This window comes from Anastrepha obliqua, chromosome 1, assembly GCF_027943255.1.
Source record: "Anastrepha obliqua isolate idAnaObli1 chromosome 1, idAnaObli1_1.0, whole genome shotgun sequence".
NCBI lineage: Eukaryota > Metazoa > Arthropoda > Insecta > Diptera > Tephritidae > Anastrepha > Anastrepha obliqua.
The window spans coordinates 28,021,818-28,042,834 of NC_072892.1; the positions used below are offsets into that span (position 1 = coordinate 28,021,818).

At 35.6% G+C, this 21,017-nt stretch overlaps 2 protein-coding genes across 3 annotated transcripts in view; one reads left to right on the top strand and one right to left on the bottom strand.

Moving 5' to 3' along the window:
- Positions 1 to 1,235: 1,235 nt before the first annotated feature.
- On the bottom strand, positions 1,236 to 2,717 carry LOC129253047 (60S ribosomal protein L15). The gene is made up of 3 exons (XM_054891278.1): positions 2,602 to 2,717; positions 1,988 to 2,311; positions 1,236 to 1,604 (listed from the first exon to the last, which is right to left on the bottom strand). The coding sequence occupies exons 2-3, from the start codon at positions 2,294 to 2,296 to the stop codon at positions 1,299 to 1,301; spliced, it is 615 nt and encodes a 204-aa protein (XP_054747253.1). The 5' UTR covers positions 2,297 to 2,311; positions 2,602 to 2,717; the 3' UTR covers positions 1,236 to 1,298.
- Positions 2,718 to 4,772: 2,055 nt separating this feature from the next.
- LOC129253048 (dnaJ homolog subfamily C member 16) overlaps positions 4,773 to 21,017 on the top strand; it is a 32,763-nt gene continuing 16,518 nt past the window's right edge. Inside the window, exons 1-5 of one of the 2 annotated variants that reach the window (XM_054891280.1) lie at positions 4,897 to 5,009; positions 8,749 to 8,762; positions 12,349 to 12,743; positions 15,045 to 15,191; positions 18,768 to 18,948. In XM_054891280.1, the coding sequence (XP_054747255.1) occupies positions 5,007 to 5,009; positions 8,749 to 8,762; positions 12,349 to 12,743; positions 15,045 to 15,191; positions 18,768 to 18,948 (740 nt within the window). In that variant the 5' untranslated portion in view covers positions 4,897 to 5,006. Of the gene's footprint in view, positions 5,010 to 8,748; positions 8,763 to 12,348; positions 12,744 to 15,044; positions 15,192 to 18,767; positions 18,949 to 21,017 lie in introns of both variants that reach the window. The other variant, XM_054891279.1, reaches the window with a different exon arrangement.

Below are 21,017 nucleotides of genomic sequence, written 5' to 3' on the forward strand. Positions count from 1 at the left end.
CGTGTTTTACGTTGTGCTCTTTGCTCTGTACCTGGATTTAAGACTTGCTTTTTCTCATGATTAATAAAAGTCTTCCCATCAGGAACAATCATATTAATTTTAGTTTCGTCCGTAAAAAATATTCTTTTCCATAATTTTACGTGTTTGCTCCTATGGGCATTTGCGAAAGACAAGAGCGCTTTGATATTTTCTTTCAAAAATTTAGATTATTTTCTACTGACACGCTCATATTATGTATTTTCATTAGGGCGTATTCGCACAAGTCTGTTTGATCATATGTATATATTATCTACATATATTCCTCATTTATTCTAGCACTTTCGTTCGCGAGGACGCAAAATGGTGACATTAAATTAATTTTAGTACCAAGTTTCAAGTGACGAAATACCGCGAGCACAGGCCCATATTTTTCAACATTTGCGGAGCGATATAATATATGCAATATTGCGGCAGCTAATCAGTTTAGTATAAGCGTAGGTTATCAAAAGGATTTTCATTACTGTAATAATCGAGCGTGGCCAACGCACCCTTTGCGACTACGTAGCGTTGAAATTTTTTTTTGAGATTTTTCAAAGTTTCTGTTTTTACGAATAACTCCAAAAAATAAGAGCAAATTTTAAGCGCCTTCACACTCTGGTTGGAATATTGCGAAAACCGCTTTTTAGGGTCATAGTGTTATTGTAATATGTAGCTTGACTTTTAGCCATATAGACGGGGAATGCTGCTGAAGTGATATAAATCCGGGTCGTTTCCATTAGGTGGACATACGGCGGACTGATCACGCACGATTTTAAAATGGCCTCTATGAGTAAAGTCAAAATCACACCTAGTTGACTTATGACACATGCAGCGCATTAAATTATGTTTGGCACTTTTGCCCGCATTTTTCCCACTGGTGGTGATCACTCGATACGATATAATAAAAATAGGTGAAATTACTGATAATATCTTAACATTTTAGATTATGGTAGTTAAAAAAAGCGATAGTTCAAATTCCAAACCCTAGATAGGTCACCTTGCATGATTGTGTGGCACTCACAATTTTTGCCAGTAAATCTTTACATTTTATGTTTCCCATGCTCAGTAATATTAAACCACTTACCTGTACATTACCAGCACCTCCATAAGCGTTAAGCCAAAGTAGAAGACACAAAACTAACCTAGATTCGTTGAGCATAAATTTAACAACTCGTCAAAGGCATACATATTGCCAAAAGTTAAAAAAAAATACTTAATTTTATAGAAAACGCATTTTCTATTATATTTAATGATATATCAATAAACACAGTATTTCAATTCTAGCGTTTACGATGCATTTGCAAAGTATTCTTACGCTTCCATGCAGCACGACGTGAGCCTCCAATCGTTTGCGAATAGCGGTAGCCTTTACCAATTCCACGAGAGCTCTTGCCTGCCGAGGTCAATCCACGAAGTTCGCGATGTTTGTGGACATGTTTGCAGAGCCAATTTATTTTTGGATCACGTCTTATCGCGTTATGATGGATATCCACTAATATAACTTCAAAATATTTATAAGAAGCATCCTGAGCTACCCAATAAGAGTTTAGAACTCGTAGACCTCCTAGTCTACGTCCAACACGTTCCTATAAAATAAAGTGTGGTTATTAAAACTTTATAAAATATATATGTAAAGTTTTTAGATGAAAAAAATTAAATCAGACATCTAAGGAAGTTGAAAAAATCAGCATGATTTATTTATGAAGTAATAGTATCATCATATAGGTACATACATACTCAAATAAACTAAATCAAAAAAATGGAAGGTGTAAAATCGGTGGCCTTATAAGCAAATGATTCAACGAGTTTTTATATATTATAAGATATTAACATGCCCGACATGTAATAAAAAAAAAAGCTTGTAATTGCCCAACTTGTTGAATTCAATAGGTTCTAAGTGCGATATAACCCCACATTTTTGACTAGTTTGTGGTACTTTGTATATAAAATAAAGTATTTCAATACTTACTTCTGCGATTGACTGCAATCCACGGTAAGGTTTAAGTTCATTGACTCCATGGCTCTTGGGTTTACCGTATGTGCATCCTTTTGGTACTGGACGCTTGCGGCCTCCACGTCGAACTCGAATCCTATAGATTACATATCCCTGCTTAGCACGATATCCCAAGCGGCGAGCTTTGTCAGGACGAGTAGGCCTAGGGGATCTATGCAGTTTAGTTAGTTGCCTATATTGCCATACTCGAATTCGAAGCAGATAACGCATTACATCGCTCTGCTTCTTCCTGTATAATTCCTGCATATAACGATAGGCACCCATTTTGCTCAAAAAGACCTAGCAACAAATCATATAATTAAACTCACGTCACATCATCGGTCTTTTTATTCATTGCTTTTATCAATGTATTCATTGGCTAAATAATTAAATGAACTTTGTTAATATTTTAATAGCAGGCAAAATGTCACATAATTTCTTCAAGATTTCGCTTCAGAATCACTAAATCTCAACACCATATATAATTCAGAGTGGTGCATAGCAAAATATCATCATAAAGCGTATGAAATCTTCCCAAAATCGTTTATTTTTTAAATTGACCTTAACACCTTTAAAATTCGAATACTAACCAAAGACGTCTATTCATGTGAAGAATCCACGCCAAAAAGACAGGATGAGCTTGAAGTAGGTTACAGTTAAAATATAGTTACGTCAAAATCTAATACGTCAAATATCGATATTTTTTCTACATTTACGAACAGTAAAGCTAAATACACACCAGGCAAACGTTGCAGCAACACGGCCATGTTGAAGCAACCGTTGCGTCGTGTGAGCTGTGTTGCCAATTGATTTTCGTGTTGCCGTTGCCTGAAATATCAAATAAATTTAATTTTTGGGATAGGTTGCTGCAACCGTTGCTTCGTGTGTATCATTGTTTACTGCTTTTACTCGTTCAGTTCGTTGAAAACAAGCGAAGAAGAAGGTTCGTGCGGAGTAAAATAAAGTGAAAAAGGAAAAAATGGCAATTGAAAATAATGAAAACTATGTTAATTTTATTAACGAATATAAAAATTGGGATATAAGTAGTGAAAAATATAACAATAAATATTTTAGAAAAAAAGCATACGAACAATTAAAAAATTAATGCAATAAAAGTGATAAAAAGCTCCCTTTCCTGCACCACAGTTATACAAAATACTGAGATTGAAGCAACGGTCGCAACGTGTTTCATAAACAAAGGCAACACGTTGCTGCAACACGTTGCTTCACCGGTTGCCTCGTGTATATTTAACTTAAAGAGAACTCGATAATTTTCAAACACAATTTAATAAGCTAGCATTTACACACTACAGCTGCTCATTTAATATTTGCTTGTGTATTATAATACGTTCACATATGCATTAATAACCTATAAATCCACCAAATCAATCTACCCGTTCACATATGGCAGATTACCTGCAAAATCTATAATCTCAATACTGCTTTGAAAGGTTTTTCTTCATAGAAATTATTTTGGTGGAATACTTCGGTGTTTTTGGTTTCTTTAATTATTATTAATAATATGAAGAAAATACAAGGAGAAGGAATAGCTAATTTAATTGCGCAATTGGCTGCTAATAATAAACAGTTGGAGGAAATCCGTAAACGACGTTTACTGAGGTTGCAAAATATTATGGCAGCAATGCGCATGGGATATTTTATATTACATTTTATAATAAGTAATAAAAGGACAAAACGTTTATGAACACACGCTTTTTTTTGTAAAATGAATCCCTAATTAATAATATTTAACAAAAATTTTGTTTACAAATTTTGTTGATTTTGAATAAAATACAATTTTTTTAGGAAAGTATTATCATTTCTCTTTATTATGATAATTATTACGTATGGAACAAAATATCGGCCAAATGGCCGCCGCGGCCTCGGTGGCACACCTCCATCCGATGGTCCAAATTTTCGATGACGCTGAGGCATAATTGAGGTTCTATGCCATTAATGTGCCGAATTATCTCATCCTTTAGCTCTTGAATTGTTGCTGGCTTATCGACGTATAGTACACTATTTCTTTCAAATAACCTCAAAAAAAGAAGTGCAGCGGTGTCGTTGAGGTTTAGGTGTGGTTCACATTCAACGTCGGCCCTTGAAATTTAACCACCCTTTATATAATAACAATACTTTTTTCCATAGAGCCCTTTATTTTCTGTGGTATTGATAATTATTATTGTGAATGTAAGGTAAACGTCAAAGTAAAAACTTAATAGAATGGACGCTAGCAAAGAAAGGAGGTGTGTAGACATAATTCTCATACAACATTTTTAAATATTCTTAATTATGCATTCATGTTACATATGTGGAACAACATCAAGACGCACAGCACAAATAGGAGGAGGAGTTCGGCCAAACACCCAAAAAGGGTGTACGCGCCAATTATACATACATACATGCATTACATAAAAAAGTGATCGCACTGGCACAGAGAAGCAATCGAATTTCTTTTGAACTTGTGGTAGGATAAGCCCTGGCAATAATGAAGATACAAAATGAGCACACGTATATATGCAGACATGGCAGTAGTATACCTACAAGATGCTTTGCGTTTTCTTTAAGGGAAATCAAATGGAAAATATACAATTTATCTAATAAATATAGGAAACTTTGTTCAATTTCAAAATGTTGGTACTCAATATCGAAGGGAAATACCTCCGAGGGTACAAATAGTACCTACCATAGGTATTGAATATCGATATACTTTCTATTCGATCAAAAGTATCGATACCACGATTATAAGAGTAGTATCGCAAAATCCCTAATTGCAAGAATTTTTAGAAATGTAGTTAATAGTTAATCAATAAAAATAACCAAATATAACAATGCCTGGGGAAATAAGATTTGTTTCTTTGATATATTTGGGTGTGCTGATTTTTGGCTTTGTGTCAGCATCGTTTGAAAACAATAGTCCTTATAAAATACTCGGGATAGAGGAGGATGCTACTCCTCAGGTTATTAGGAGGGCATATAAACATTTGGTTAAGGCATGGTAAGTGCTTTCATACTGTTTGGAACTATTTTTAATGAAGTTTGTAATATAAATGACTGTATGTTTAAGAGATGTATGGGAGGAAAGAGGGAGTTCTCCCAATTAAGAATCCGCTGCAATGCAAATGCGAAACTAATTTGTGAGTAATTGTTTACAAAATTAACAAAGTATGTATATATGTATATGCAATGGAATGTATAGCTTCTGGTAATCACATATCTAATTTATGGTGAGAAGACCAAACTAAAATTAGTCAAAACAAGTAAGCGAGGCTAAATTTGGCCTGAAAGAAACTTTATTTACCCGTGCACATTTTAGAATGCGTCTACTTTTATAAAAACATAAAAGGTTAGCACAAAAAAAACGGGTAATTCGTCGCGCCACTATTATTTTGAACTAAAGTGTATGTGGACCATGGTGATCAGAACGAGAAAAGTCGATTTAGCCATGTCTGTCGGGCCATTCGTACGTACGATAATACTGGCAAATATTAATATATTTCAATAAGCCTTGGTACCTTTATTCAAGGTAAAACGGAAGAACGTGATGTAAAACAACAAAACTGAAATTGGGTACAAATAAAATAAATAAGTCGCTAGTATAGTTTTTTAAACGGGATTCATAAATCTCGCCCAAACTTGGAACTCTGTATGTCTAATGTTTACACTGCTACAACAACAATCCCACAATAAATTCGACATAAATATCTGTCCACGTCAAAAAATATCAACTTTATGTAAAAAATAAAAATTAAGCTATAGAAAACGGAAAATATTTAAAACTAGCAAACCCCGCCCGCTTCGCTGGGCACACTAAAATAGAATAGATATGGCTTAGAACAGAAAAGATATGGTTTTCATATTATTTATTTCTTTATTCTTTATTCAAGCGCATTGGCATAAACAAAATTTTTTGTTTTTCTATTTGTTTTTGAGTAAATATATAATGCTGTTAGCTTCCCAACACGTAAACAGCCAACGTATAGTTGACCATGGGTGAATACTGGTTCTTCTAAATTCATCCCGCATATTTCTAAAGTTTGCCCTTGTGATTTATTGATAGTTATTGCAAATGCTAAACGAATGGGCAGTTGCAAACGCTTGAATTCAAATGGCAATTCAGGTGGAATCATTGGAATTCTCGGTATTAGAACGTCTTCATTCTTGAATTTGCCAATTAAAATAGTTTCTTCGATAACATTATTCACCAACAGCTTCAATTTGATATCCATATTGTACAAACACATTCTAGGATCCACGTGTTGGTCTCTATCTCGAGACCCTAGTCACGGAGCGGCATGAAAAATACTCTGAACTAAAGCATTCACCAACAGCTTCCATTTGATACCCATATTGTACATACACATTCTAGGCTCCACGTTTTGGTCTCTATCTCGAGACCCTAGTCACGGAGCGGCATGAAAAATACTCTGAACTAAAGCATTCACCAACAGCTTCCATCTGATATCCATATTGTAAAAACACATTCTAGGCTCCACGTTTTGGTCTCTATCTCGAGACCCTAGTCACGGAGCGGCATGAAAAATACTCTGAACTAAAGCATTCACCAACAGCTTCCATTTGATACCCATATTGTACATACACATCCGAAGGTTACCCGGGTCCACGTTTTGACCTATATCTCGAGCCCTATCCACCAATAGGCATCCAAACTATACGTAAACCATCTTCAATACCTACTTAATAATGTGTGTAAGTTTGGCTTAATTCGGTGCAAAGACACGGCCGGTTAGCGAACACACACAAAAAGTTGACTTTATTTTATATATAAGATAAAAAAAATATTTATTGTACTTAATATTTTTCACACGAAATGAAGCGGTGTGTTAAGCCTAAATTTGCGTCCATTTGTTACGAGCTATAGCCTTGTGAGTTTGATTAAATAAACCCTTTATCAAAATGTGCATGGGTATATAAGGATCGGTCTGGACCGAATTTAGTCTTACTTGTTTTTGTAATAACTTTCACCGATACTGCACTCCTTTAATTTTAAAGCGGAAAAGAGTTTACATTATTCAAATAATTTAAAGAACACTGACGCTGCATTTATTTATTCATAAACATAATTCATTTATTCAGAACAGCGAATAAATGATTATAAAAGTATAAAATAGAGCTGAACAAAACGTTCTAGTAAGTCACAAAAAGAATCCGTTTGGAATATCAGTAACATATTCTCCGGAACCTTTTACTTAGACGTAAGAACAAACAATTCTTAGAAACATTTGGAATGAATAAAGGAATGCAGCTTGAGTTAGGTTTTTGACATATATTTTATTAATTTTCATTTTATTAATTTATTGAATTTTTTTTAATTTTTACTCAATCTTTAATAGAACACAACCAGAAATAAAAATGTGAGGAATTTGACGAATGAATTTGCATTTTATATTCCTTCTGTCAGATATGATACTCTTTTTGAGATTTGAATACCTGCAGAAGTTTCCTTCACTTTTAACAAAGTTTGGGACCGCCTCGTCTTGGCGGACATACTTCCTTAAAGTAACCAATGAAATTGCTTGTTACTTTGCGATTCGTAATTCAATGAAACGGTGACCAGAAAGAGATTTCTCTTCCAGAACCAGCCATCTTTTGATGTAATCCTCCTTGGCAGGCTGCTCGCCAGTACAGTACACAATTTTTATCGTGACGAAATTTTGGGAGCAGAGCTGTTCGCATCGTATACAGTACTATGGTTCCGGAACTAGGACTATTATATACATAAATATCTATAAGTATAGTTTACAGAAGAATTAGAGCGGGAAAATTCTTGTAAAGAACACCTTTCGGACTTGTTAGTAACCTGCTGTCAAAAGCTTCACAATAATCCTTTTGTTTAGTCCGAAATATGTCGCAGTTTTGGCGCCGGATACCGCGTTCTATTTTTTATTGCATCCATAGCGAGGGCGCCGAATAGTTTATAAATAAAATTGTTACAAATAATAAATAATAATAAATTAATTAATATCGAATTACGATATATATTAATATTATATACATATGTACATACATATTTATATTTACTACATGAGCTTACTTTAGTTATCATTATAATAATACATATATGTACCATATATACCTATGTATATTGAATTCACTTACATGCTGCCCTTAAAGATATATGCATAAGAACCACTATACATAAGCCGTTAGTTAAGTTTAATGCTAAGCACATTATAATAACATATGTTTGAGAATAAACAACTTACCTGCAATATAGAATTAGGAGCGCGCAAACGTCTTCTTAATTTGCACTGAAACAATCGAAATAAGTATCAGGCTTGTCGTTGTTTCGCACACTGCTTAATAGCGATTATCGAATAAAGTAACAACCTACACTCTCTTCATAAAGCTTCACACAGATGCAGATTTATCTTTACATGTTTCTTCCCACACAAGCAGGCTTTAATGATGGTTGTAAAACAACCTGTGTAAAAATCATCGACTTCATTACTGCATTCACACATTGAGCGCCAAGCGGAATAGACAAAAATCTATAAAGCGGTGTGAACGTAAAATATACTGACTTCCGAGCCATTCCCGCACTGTTTTGGGGTTTATTTTGGATGTAATAACTATTTTGATATGAAGTAGATACGCGTTTTTTTTTGCTATTTTGCTTAAGTATTTGTTTAATTTGTTTTTATTTGTTTTACCTTGATTTTATTTTGGCTTTACTTTGTTTTTTATTTTTCTTTATTTTTATTTTAATTTTGCAGATTTATTTACAACAGTAACTTAAAAAGGGCGAACCGAAACCTTTAATAAAGTAAGATATCATATTTCAAGTTTTGGAAGGGAATGATGATAATTTTTCGAGCGATTACTCTTTGATTGATGAGAACTAGCTAGTCAGATGGTTCGAATACTGACTACTAATGTTAATGTTGGCCTTGACGATACTGGAGATGATTGGGACATAGATGAAGACAAGTCCTTCACATTCATTGGGAGATCAGGCTTGCAACAAAATATTCCAACGGATATTTTACGCTTTCGAACGACATGGTAGTCCAGAAAGTATTAGGTGCCGTCCAAAAACGTGTGACATGGCACTCAATGTGTAAAGATGGTGCACATATAACTTAATGCATTGGAATAAAGCCAGATTCTATTTAATAATTCACATACTTGTTGTTAATTGCTTTCATTTTTTCCATACTTTAAAAATAGTATATAATACGTAGCCTATTATAATACTGCTATTTTTAATTCTGGCCTTACAATGGAAAATGAAAATTGGTGGTTGAAATCGCTTTTATTGTTTTAACAAATATTCGCAATAACCAATGCATTTTTGGTTTCATTTGAATCGATTTTCAAAGCGCTTTGTCCAGCCGCGTTACCAATGCATTTTTTTAAATTTAACACAACGTAATTATCCAATATACCATTGATGCTCGTCATAGTAATGCATAAAGGATGCCTCAATTTGTTAGTATGTAACATGTCGATCTAGTACAACTGATTTTTGACGACCTTCAAGGAACGAACAGCGACTACGAGAAAATTTATTGTACCAGACTTTGAAGGTGCTAAAGGATAGTGCTTGCTCGCTGTATAATGATTTAATTCATCGATGTATTTTCGCCTAGCCAATCCTGGTCGAAAATTGTGAAAAATACGTCCTTGTTCACGGTTTTCCATGTTTTGTTGAGATGAAGTGTGGAGGCCACTGTATAGAACACAAATATGGATCACACATTAAAATATTCTGCGTACGTTTATGGTAAAATATATCAAACTATTGGCACTAGAAGTGTGCAAGGCCCGAAATATAAATAGCCATCCTCGTACTGCAGTCGAATGCAATTAACGGAGTTATATGATTTTAACTGAAGTAGACTACTACTTACTACTACTTCATAGGGTAACTCTAACCAAAGGAAACTGTGGAGGAGTTTTGCGGATTCATTTTTAAAATATCGAATTTTGGGTTTTATTTTCCTCTAAAACATAAAACTTCCTTCATGCTGTGTCGAAATTTCAAGGAAATCTGAGAAAAACTCACGGAGATATATAACTTATAAAATTGTTGGATGGTGTATATTTTATCTGTTTACCCCATATACATTAATATCTCCACAGAAATAATGACAGTTGTGGCACTGACTGGCCAAGCGCTATATATAATATAATAATAATATATGCGTATATATTGTACATACAGGGAGTATGGTGACGGAATAAAGACTTAAAGGCTAAATGAAAAAAGAATTACTAATGATAAAAGTTTATTTTAATATCTGTTACAATGAAAACAAGTGCGGAATATATTTTTTTTTAAATTATTTTCTCCAAATGTTGACCGTTACGATATTTTCTTTAGGGGCGTCCATAAATTACGTGAGGTGTTTTTTTTAATTTTCTGACCCTCCCTCCCCCCTGGTGAGGTGTCGTGAGATTCCCCCAATCTCACGTGAGATTTTTCAAAATGTTCTTATGTAAGCGCGTTGGATTGTTATTGTAAAAAGAAAAAAAATTGCTTCGTGCTTTTATTTACGACTAGTTAAGACTAGTAATCAATATTGCTGAGAGTTATAAGTGTAATAAAAATTTAACAATAGAAGACTTAAATCGTAACTACTGCGATTAAAAAAAGAATATCTACTCTAATTCAGTCCATGGAGAATCATGTGCGGTTTCAAGAGAGACTATTGGGACTAACATGTCCATAAGATTTTCAGTAAAATCATCTGCTCCTTCAACTTCGTTCTGATCTATCCACTCTAAGGCGTTGACGCTTGCGCACAGTAACTCATTAGCTCGTCTTCTGACAATCCGTGAGGGTCGCACTTTGCTGAACATACACGCTTGCTTAGCTGGTGCAATGTGAGCTGCTCGCTTGTGCTCTGCAGCTCTTGTGATAGATGCGAAGTAAATGCCGCGTGTACTGCAGCATCTTTTCTCTAAATCATCACGTATACTTGGGCAATAGAGAGCATAAGGCGTGCTGATGAAGGCATTCAGCGGTTGAATCGGTAGGCGTATTCGAAATGGAGCGAATGACTTTCCGTCATGTTCTTTAAAGTCCGAAATTGTCAAACGTCCATCAACCTGAGTGATAGGGTATGGAGGTGGCAGAAAACGGTCGTGAAGAATCATACGCAGATCCGTGTGTCGCTGCCACTCAGCTCGTACGCTCTTGTTCATCGAGTCGCGCGTTCGGCTGATAGTGGCGCGAAAACAAACGACGGGCTACACTGTACAGTAAATTCAGATTAAATTGAGCTATTTGGTATAAAACAAATATGGTGGTTTGACAGTAGTAATGTATAACGTCGAAGTATGAATGAAATTATTTTCTTTCGAACGAATTAGTGAATGATCTTAATCATACTACGATTACGCTTAAGATTAAATCTTAAGCATGTACAATCTGGATAATGGACCAAAATAGTATAATTTTTTTTTGTTTCAATCAGAAAAAAAATTGCGTGATATTTGCCGAGACCCCCCCTCTCTCCAACGTAAGAGTAGATGAGATTTGACTCGACCCCCTCCCCCCCTTAAACATCTCACGTAATTTATGGACGTCCCCTTAGTGCTGAAATGGTCGCTGGGTTTGTTTTGTAGACTTTACCTTTGAGGTACCCCCACAGAGGAAAGTCAATAGGGGTAGGAAAGGTAGACTCAAACACTCAGCGATTAGGGAGCAACATTAAATTTAAAACCTAATTCTGCCAGCGGACACCCTTCAGATGCACTTCTTTCTATCGTTAGTAAATGGGCTAACTACGGAGATATTACTACCTCTTGTAAATTTAATTATATATTAAAATAAAGAAATAATTATTTGCCCTTTGAATATAAATAAAACCAATACTGTCATTAAAAAGTATGCAAAACAACTAGCAGGGATTGATACTGACGGGTTTATCACACCCAAAAAAGTGGCCGAAAATAGGTATCATTTCTTTGTGGCATAAAACGGCATCATTTTATTCGTGAATAACGTTCCGAAATACTGCAGACTTACATACAAAGTGAGTGCCAAAAATTTATTGAAATAAATAAATAAATTATATACAATAATTAAATCGACTATCGGGTTTGCTCAATCATCTCGGTACAATTTTTTAAATCAAAGATTATTTTAGACCGATTTTGCGTTTTTTATACTAGTTTTGTCTTTTTTAGTTATGAATAAAGAAGCAATTCGTCTTCAGCATTGCCAGTTTATATTACTAACTGTAAATCAAGGAAATCTATTTAAATGTTCGTGTATTTCACTAAATTGTGCTATATATAATATTTTTTTTTGTGTGTTGTTTTGCAGTATACAGTTATATATAACAGTGTTCATATTTTTTTAACAGGCATCCTGATAAAAATGAACATCCCGAAGCTAGTAAAATATTCGTTCAAATCAAACAGGCATATGAGTTGCTGAGTGACGTTAATCGCAGGCGCATATACGATCAGTATGGAATATACAATGAAGAGTCACACTATTTTCCACCGAAAAACGATCTGTATCGGAGTCAACCTTCTTCAGATCAGTTTGAAAATTTTTTTGGAAAACAGTTCAACGTTGAAAACGATATTAGTTTCTATCATAGAATCTCCATCAGCACTAAAATCTATGATAATAAAATAGTTCCCCAAAGCAAGACCACACCGTACATTGTGATGTTTTATAATGACTGGTGCTTTCGTTGCACACGACTTATTAGCGCGTTTAAAACATTAATCAACGCTCTGGAACCACTAGGTAATTAATTTAGTCCAAGTAAGGTAATTGACTAAGCTAGAAGCAAAGAATTGTATATTTTTACATAAATATGTATGCATGTATGTAAGTATCTGCATTCACAATTAGCGGATAAAATATGTATGTATGCAGAGTGATTAAAAATCGACTCTACTTCAAGAATGCATTTCATAATAATTATAATTAAAAAATTGGATTAATGCTTTACGGAAAAGTAGAATAGTGCGAGTGCCGGCTTTGAAGACGCGAGAGGTTTCGGTCTACAGACAGCAGAGTATTCGCATTCGAGGGGAAAACTCCATCCCGTTGGTCAGCCACCGCTGAGGTAAAAAGGGGAGGGTGAGGTAAGGGATGGGTGACCGCTATTAGACAGAACTTTTTCTATCAACTGATATTGCATACATGGAGATTCGAATTTTTGCACTTCCGTATGGTAGTTACACACCAACTTATTCGGCTACGACTGTTGTATAAATATGAATGATGGGATATATACAATAAAATAGTAATGAAGGGCTATAAAATAGTAATGAAAACAGTTCGTCTTCCAACTCAGGCTATGGGGGCGGATCAGAGGGAACATTGTGGACGTTTTGTTTCCTTCCCACCCGCTAAGAAAAGATAGGCGAACCGATTCGAGGCAGACTGAAGTGACACTTTTCAGAGCAGAAGAACTCAACGCACCACTGCGCTGCATGAAACCTGGCTAAGTCCAGCAAAATCAATGAGGTTAGCGGCAAGAAGCTGCCCTAATATGATGGTGAACATATATAAAGTTGTCGGAGAGCTGTGCTCTTCTCCGTTCAATGAAAAACGGCGCGCCTTGTACAAATATCAAAGGTAAAGGACGCCCGAATTCTCCGTCATCATTCCGCAAAGTTTGCATACCGAGCACTGCAGGTAAAGTGATTGAGAGCTTATAGAGGCTAACTGAAACTATGGAAAGAAAGGGTACTCGATACTATTTGGGCCCGTTAAAGCCCTGTTAGTTACTTTGGATGTTAAGAACGCGTTTAATTCTGTTAGGTGGAGTGATATGTTTGATGAACTAGAACGGTCATTTAGCGTACCACCATACTTGTTAGAAATTTTTAAAGACTATCTAAGGGACGGCAGCCTCTTAGGGTAGCCACAGAGTCGGTGCTTGGCCCTGACCTTTGGAGCAAGACGTACGACAGTTTGCTACACATTAAATATCACAAAACGCTTGCATGTTGCGTTTGCAAATGACGTGGCCGCTCTTACACCAACACGTAGTATACAGCTGGCACAGTTGAAGCTTAATCAAGCGTGGTGTCGGCGGGTTGATGATCGAGCAAGAACTATAATTAACATCAGCCAAAACAGAAATCGTTCTGCTCTCTAGGAAGCACATCTCTACTGATGACGGTGATGAGAGGGAGCTAAACCGTTACAGCAGGTAAATGTGCGAAGTACTTCGGTGTGAAACTATATGTATAACAAAATCACATTCTGAGACCACATTCGCGCAAAGATGGCACGCTGCACAGTGTTGTCTAATGGCAAATGTCGGTGATCCAAATTCACTCTTTAAGAATCTCTAATCTTGGCTGACTAATCAGTGCTTTTACAATATATGGGGCAGAAATATGGACTAACGCATTGGGCAGTATAGAAAGTATCACACACTTACGCGATCCATCCAGCGCAAAAGTGTAGGGCGTATTGCATCAGTAATGTCTGGGGATACAGTTTTAGTAATTTGTGTTACTTGTCGTGAGCGTAAAAAAGTATACACCATCAGCTTTGAGGAAGTTCGTTAGTGGCAACAAAATTGGAACGAGAACACCAAAAGCCGCTGGACTAAACTTTTAATAGCCTACGTAAATACTTTGAACACTTTGCTGATTTGCTGAGAAGTGTTCAGCGCAGAATAAGGAGCATTGCCTATCATCGTTGCAATGAATTCCAACCCGCAAAGCTGGGAGGCAGTGGTGCGGGTTGCCTTCGTCGCAAAAGAGGTTGTCTAATAAGAACAGCCTGCAGAAACACCGCAACTAAGAGAGAGCATATCTGAGGTTCACATGGCGCGCCGGTAGGAGTTAGGGATATACTTCTCATCATGATATATATTTTTGATCAATTGATTGAATGCTTGAACGTTGAACATTCCTAAGTGCTGTGTGGAACCGCCGAAATTTGTTGCAGGAATTGGATTACATATGAAACAAATATTTTAATACGATAGGTTTACTAAAGCGAACGTTTTTATAAAATAGGAAATATGAGAAATATGTATTCATATCCATCATTTCTGATAAATGCTCATTTACTTTCTAGGAATTTATTTTGCGGCGGTAAATGCAGCTTATGAACCTCTTTTAGTTAAAAAATCTGGTGTGAGTAGTATACCTACTTTGATAATAATTTTGGATGGACACAGTTACATATACCGTGAAAATGTGTATACAGTGGCCAAAATTAAAGGTAAGTTATTTTCAGATGATAATTTTTAAAACTATTTATAATACATATTAACTTCCCTACTTGTTTAATATGTATTAAATAATTTTCAAATTAAAAAGTATGCATACTAGGTCGTTGGATGAGTTTTGCGGTTCGATAAGAAAAACACAGTTTATGGTTTGAAATACACTTTAATATTCAGTATAGTCTCCCTGAACATCAATACACTTGTTCGAACGAGATAACAATTTATGAATTCCATCGCTGAAGTGAGAATCTATATTAGAAGAGCTGCAAAATACGCTTCCACAGCGTTATGACCTCATAATTTGATGAAAAACGCTTTGCACACATACATTTTTTTAGATCTGGAAACAGATGGAAGTAGCTAGGGACCAAATCTGGTGAATTCGGTGGAGCTCCAAAGCTTTAATTCATGGGCTTTAGCCATTGTCAAAATACTCTTGTGGCCACGGTGCATAGTTCTGATGAAAAAGAATTTTTTTCTTTTGCAAATTGCGTCTTTTTTCATAAATTTTTTCCTCCAGGCAGTCTAAAAGGTTACAATAATATTCAGAATTTATTGTTTTACCATGATCGTTTTACAATACTCTTGACTTCGTTATCATCGAGCGAAATGGGATTTACTATCATATCCATTTTCGAAACTATTGAATACAGTGCGTTAAGTACTGGAAAATATATGTTACTTACTAGCTTTAACCGGCGGCCCCGCTCGCGTAGGAGTAGTTTTGAGGGATTTAGGATATGTATATAAAATAATTACAAACAATAATTTCATAGAAAATAATTTTTTATTAATAACCATAATATTACAATACCCGGCATCCGTTGCTATACCTCGTTGAATAAAATCAAAACAATCAATCAGAAAAATATGAAGCAAAATTATTTTTACTAATTTTCTATCTCAAACCGTTTTTGAACTTTGCATTTGGTTCATAGTTGAACAGCTTATGCGGATTATGAAGTCTAGAGTGTGCTATAAATACTGGGATATAGGAAAAACTAAGATTTTTTTTATTCAATTTAAGCAAATATTCGATTATTAGTGACGAATGAGAGTGGTGGCGCGGCCTGGGGGCTGTGGGAAGGGAGCTCCATCATAAAAACAATAACCTTCATTGGGTGAAAATATGAATGTATAAAAATTTTTACGTCATTTGGTGTTGTCGTTTCGTAGTGATGCGCGGACAACGTACATACATTCACCTTTATAGTATAGATTTTATTAATTTGGTTTTGAAACTACATACACATGGTAGGAAAAGTCTGCGTTCACCCACTGTTATAAAGTATTAAAATAATTTAACGTGTTTATCTTAAAACTCTCAGTTATTTCTTTTCACTTATTTCAAAGAAAATTATTCGTAGAGGGTATGAACAAAATTTTTTGGAATTTGAGCTGCGTCGTGTTCAGATAACGGGATTGTAGTACAGTTACTTAAATAGGCTGAGCAGAAAAAGTATGCGTTCATTTCGTATAGTGACGATTATTTGCATGGCAATTACGTTAAATTTAATTTTAAATCATTCATGTAGTTGACGCGGTTAAGAACAAATCTAAAGAGGGAAAAATTGATATTAGAAATACATTTTTTGTTACTATGGACCAAAGGCGAAAAGAAATAGATACTGGTGAAAGGAAAATCATTGTAAGTTTGTGGCAAAATAGTAAGAGCTATCGGGAAATCGCGAAAATTGTTGGGAGGCAATACTCCTCGGTCCAAAGAGTGATAAACAACTTCAAGCAAACGAACTGTTTGGAGTCTAAGCCTCGTTCTGGGCGTCCAAAAAAACTGACGGAAAGAGAAGAACGCAACATAACTATTCTTGTGAAGTCTAATCCACGACTAACAGCAAGCCAAATTTCAAAAGACATAGAAGTAAAATACCAAAAGAAAGTACATCCAGATAGAGTAAGAAAAATTCTAAAAAGAATCGGATTTCGCAGAGTAGCCTGAAAAAAACCCTTCATATCGCGAGTAAATCGACTTTAGCGGATGGCTTTCGCCAAGGAATACGTAAACAAGCCACCTGAGTTTTGGAATAGTGTGAATTTTTCAGATGAGAGCAAGTTTTGCATTTTCGGGATAAAAGGTCGTAAAATTATTTGGAGGAAAAACGGAACGGCACTTGGAAAGCAAAATCTGGTACCTACGGTAAAGCATGGGGGAGGAGGTGCCATGATATGGGGGTGTATGGCTAGTTCGGGCGTTGGAAATATACAGTTTATTGAGTCGATAATGAACAGACATGATTATCTCGATATTTTAAAAACAAATTTGAGAGAAAGTGCTATCAAACTGGGACTATGTGAAAGATTTGTTTTCCAACAGGACAACGACCCGAAACACACAGCAGAGACTGTTAGGTTGTGGTTGTTGTATAATGTTCCAAAACAACTTCGCACTCCCCCACAATCACCTGACCTTAACCCCATTGAGCACTTATGGGACGTTCTAGAAAAAAAAAAAACGAGAGCGTACAATAACTAGCAAGGAAATGCTTAAGAACGCGCTTAAAGAGGGATGGGAAGCCATAAGTCCAGAAATAACAGCCAAACTAGTTGGATCAATGAAAAGACGCCTTCTAGAAGTCATAAAAAGGCGTGGATATCCAACTAGCTATTAATTTTAAAACATTTCTATGATCTTAAGCCTTTTATTTTATTATTATTGAAGTGAACGCAAACTTTTTCCGTTTAGTTTGAATGGCCTTTTTAATTTTATGTGATCTCATTTTAAATTTGATTTTGTTATTGGTAGCGAAATATGTGTGATAGTTACGTTTAAGTGAACTAAATAAAACTCATTAAAAACAATTTCTGAAATATTTATTGTTTTGAACTTTTTCTAATGCAAAGAATATTTGCAGAGGTGAACGCAGAATTTTTCTACTATGTGTACGTATTTATCTTTGTCTGTCATTCATTAGATTCTATGATATTAGCGATTCTTGTGCAATGTTGAGAGTTAACAGGTCATCAAAATCATGTGTACCAGCGATGTACCTAAGTGTGGTCCAATAAAATTGAAGATTTATGAACTTTCGCATATGAGATACGGTAACAGTTTCATGGATAAGTATATTCTCGTCTCTTTTATGATGTGATCAAAGTCTGTCAAATTGGTATCGAGGGTCAAGTAGTTGTAGTCAGAGTAAATAGCCACCAGACTGTCACCTATTGGTACATAGTTCGACTGTGAGTAGTTTAGCAATTTCCGTGAGTTTGCGCCAGCACCCATATTTTTTAACAGAAGGTTAACAAAGGTTACTTTTGTGCGCATGTCTATTTCCGGTTACACAGTAGTTCAAGGGATCTTTTGCCACAGTTTGTCAGTGTAAAGCTTTTTAAATTTATTGCCATTATTCGTGTATACAATTTTGAGCTGTGATACTATAGTTTCGATCGTTGAGCTTCTAAAAGGTATATCTACAGGTCAATGATGAATTACGGTTTGAAGAGTTCTATTCTATTGACATGTTTTCTATTTTATCTTCAATTTCAAAACTAACAAAATAATAAGGATAATATGAACAATTTTTTTTAAACATTTATCAATTCTATTACAGAGTTCATAAGAAAAAAAATGCCGTACGCAATCACCAAGAAAATAGATGACAATAATGTGGATGATTTTTTGGGCGGTTGGATGGATAATCGAGTGCGCGCGCTGATCTTTGAACCTAGAAATCAAACAAGGTTACGATATTTAATAAGTGCATACGCTTTTCAGCATAGAGTTGCATTCGGGTAAGTTTAACAATAAGTTTATTACTAGGATCGCTTCTTAGTTTAACAACTCTACGCTGAAAGTACGTTCACATATGCATTAATTACCAATAAATCCACAAACTTAATCTACCCGTTCACATATGGCAGATTACCTGAAAAATTGACAATCAGCTGTCAATACTGTTGTGAAAGGGTTTTTGACGTGATAACGTCTTATAATTTGATTTAGCCGGCTGCACGCACGAAAAAATGTGTCGTTACCTTGCTCATTTGTCGTTACCTTGCTCATTGTCGTTACCTTGAATGAACTGCAAGCGAAAGCGCGGAACGAACGACAAAGCAAACAAAGCAAACGAACGGCAACATTCGACATCTTGCTCTCTCCTACTTTAGTGAGCGTATATATCTATGTACATGCGCTTATGTTTTAATGTTATTATTATTAATTTTTTTATTATATATGAAGGAAAAAATGTATGGGAATATTTACCACATACCTTATAAGATATGTTGTATACTAATATATGTATGTATATAAACATGCATATACATATACAATATCGCTCAATTTTCAAAAAGAACAAATCTATGTGTAAAGATGCATACAAGTCATATGGACATATCAAATATACGAATCTATTCCGTACGCAAGCAAATGTAAGCTAATGTGCTTGAACTGCAAGCGAGAGCGCGGAACGAACGACAAAGAGCACAATCGGCCCCCGCGTTCGGCAACGTTCGACATCTGGCTCTGTCCTACTTGAGTGAGCATATATATGTATGTATATGCGCATATGTAGGTATATAAATTCACATACTTGTATTTGCATATGCCTTCTTCCTGTGTGCATGGTAATGAACCATTTCTCTGTTGAGAATAAAACGATGATAGAAAAAGTAGGAAATGAAAGGGAGTGTTTCGAGTGTAAAGTGTCTTGAAAAAGGCAAATCGATGATGGTGCCTCTTAGTGTTGTTGACTTATTAACGTCTGATTCACAATCGAAATTGAAGATATCTTTCATGAATTTGATAAATGTTTCGTCATTTTTCGCGTTTGTGTAAATGTAACTTGACCTATTCCATTGCAATTCCATTTACCCCCTCCTCTATATCCATACAAAATATCTATCAAACAAATAAAATTAAAATTTTGTTTTGAAAATTGCAACCCTTACATCAGTATTTTCTTATGACGTTGTCACGTTAAACTATCGCCAGTAAACCGACTTTACAGACAACCTCTTTTTTTTCATAGAAATTATTTTGGTGAAATATTTCGGTGTTTTTTGTTTGCTTAATTATTATTAACGAGAAAAGGAAAGGAGAAAAGATAGCTAATTTAATAGCGCAATTGGCTGCTAATAAGAAACAGTTGGAGGAAATCCGTGCACTACGTTTACTGAGGTTTCAAAAAATTATGGTAGCAATACGCATTCGAAATTTGATATTTATTTTTTCTGTTATATGAATGCATACTTAATTTTTTTCCTTGTTCACTCCTCTCGGGAGCATAGGGCCTCGACAAGACTCTTTCACCGTACACGGTTCTGTGCTGTTGCTTTTGCACCTTCCCATGAGATGACACCATCTGCTAGTTCGCGCAGCATTGACCTTTTCCACGTGTTTTTTGGTCGACCGCGACCTCTGCTCCCTTGCGGTTTCCAGTCCAGTGCCATTCGCGTGATGCTATGTGGTGGTTTTCTCAAGGAGTGACGCCACTTTCTGCGTTTATTTGCCTAAGGATGGGTTCCTCGTTCGTTAATCTCCACAGTGCGTTGTTACTGATGGTGTTTGGCCAGAATATTCTGCAGATGATGATTTTTTTATGAATGATTGTAGCCTCTGTGTGATGGTGTTAGAGACCAGCCATGTTTCGCTTCCGTGCAACAATACTGCCTTTACGCATGAGCCGAATATTCGTAGTTTAGTGCGCATGGAGATTTGCGAACTCCCCCATACTGTATGCATTCGCACGAATGCCGCCCTAGCTTTATTTAGCCTGTAGTTGACATCTTCATCTGCTCCACCATCTGCCGCGATGATGCAGCCGAGGTAGCAGAAGCTCTCAACGAATTCCACCGGGTAT

Bases quoted from the DNA above. Each gene is read 5' to 3' on its own strand.
- LOC129253047 (XM_054891278.1), bottom strand. From the start codon at position 2,296: ATGGGTGCCTATCGTTATATGCAGGAATTATACAGGAAGAAGCAGAGC. The intron at 1,605-1,987 runs GTAAGTATTGAA...TTTATTTTATAG, and splicing joins GATTGCAGTCAATCGCAGAA to GAACGTGTTGGACGTAGACT.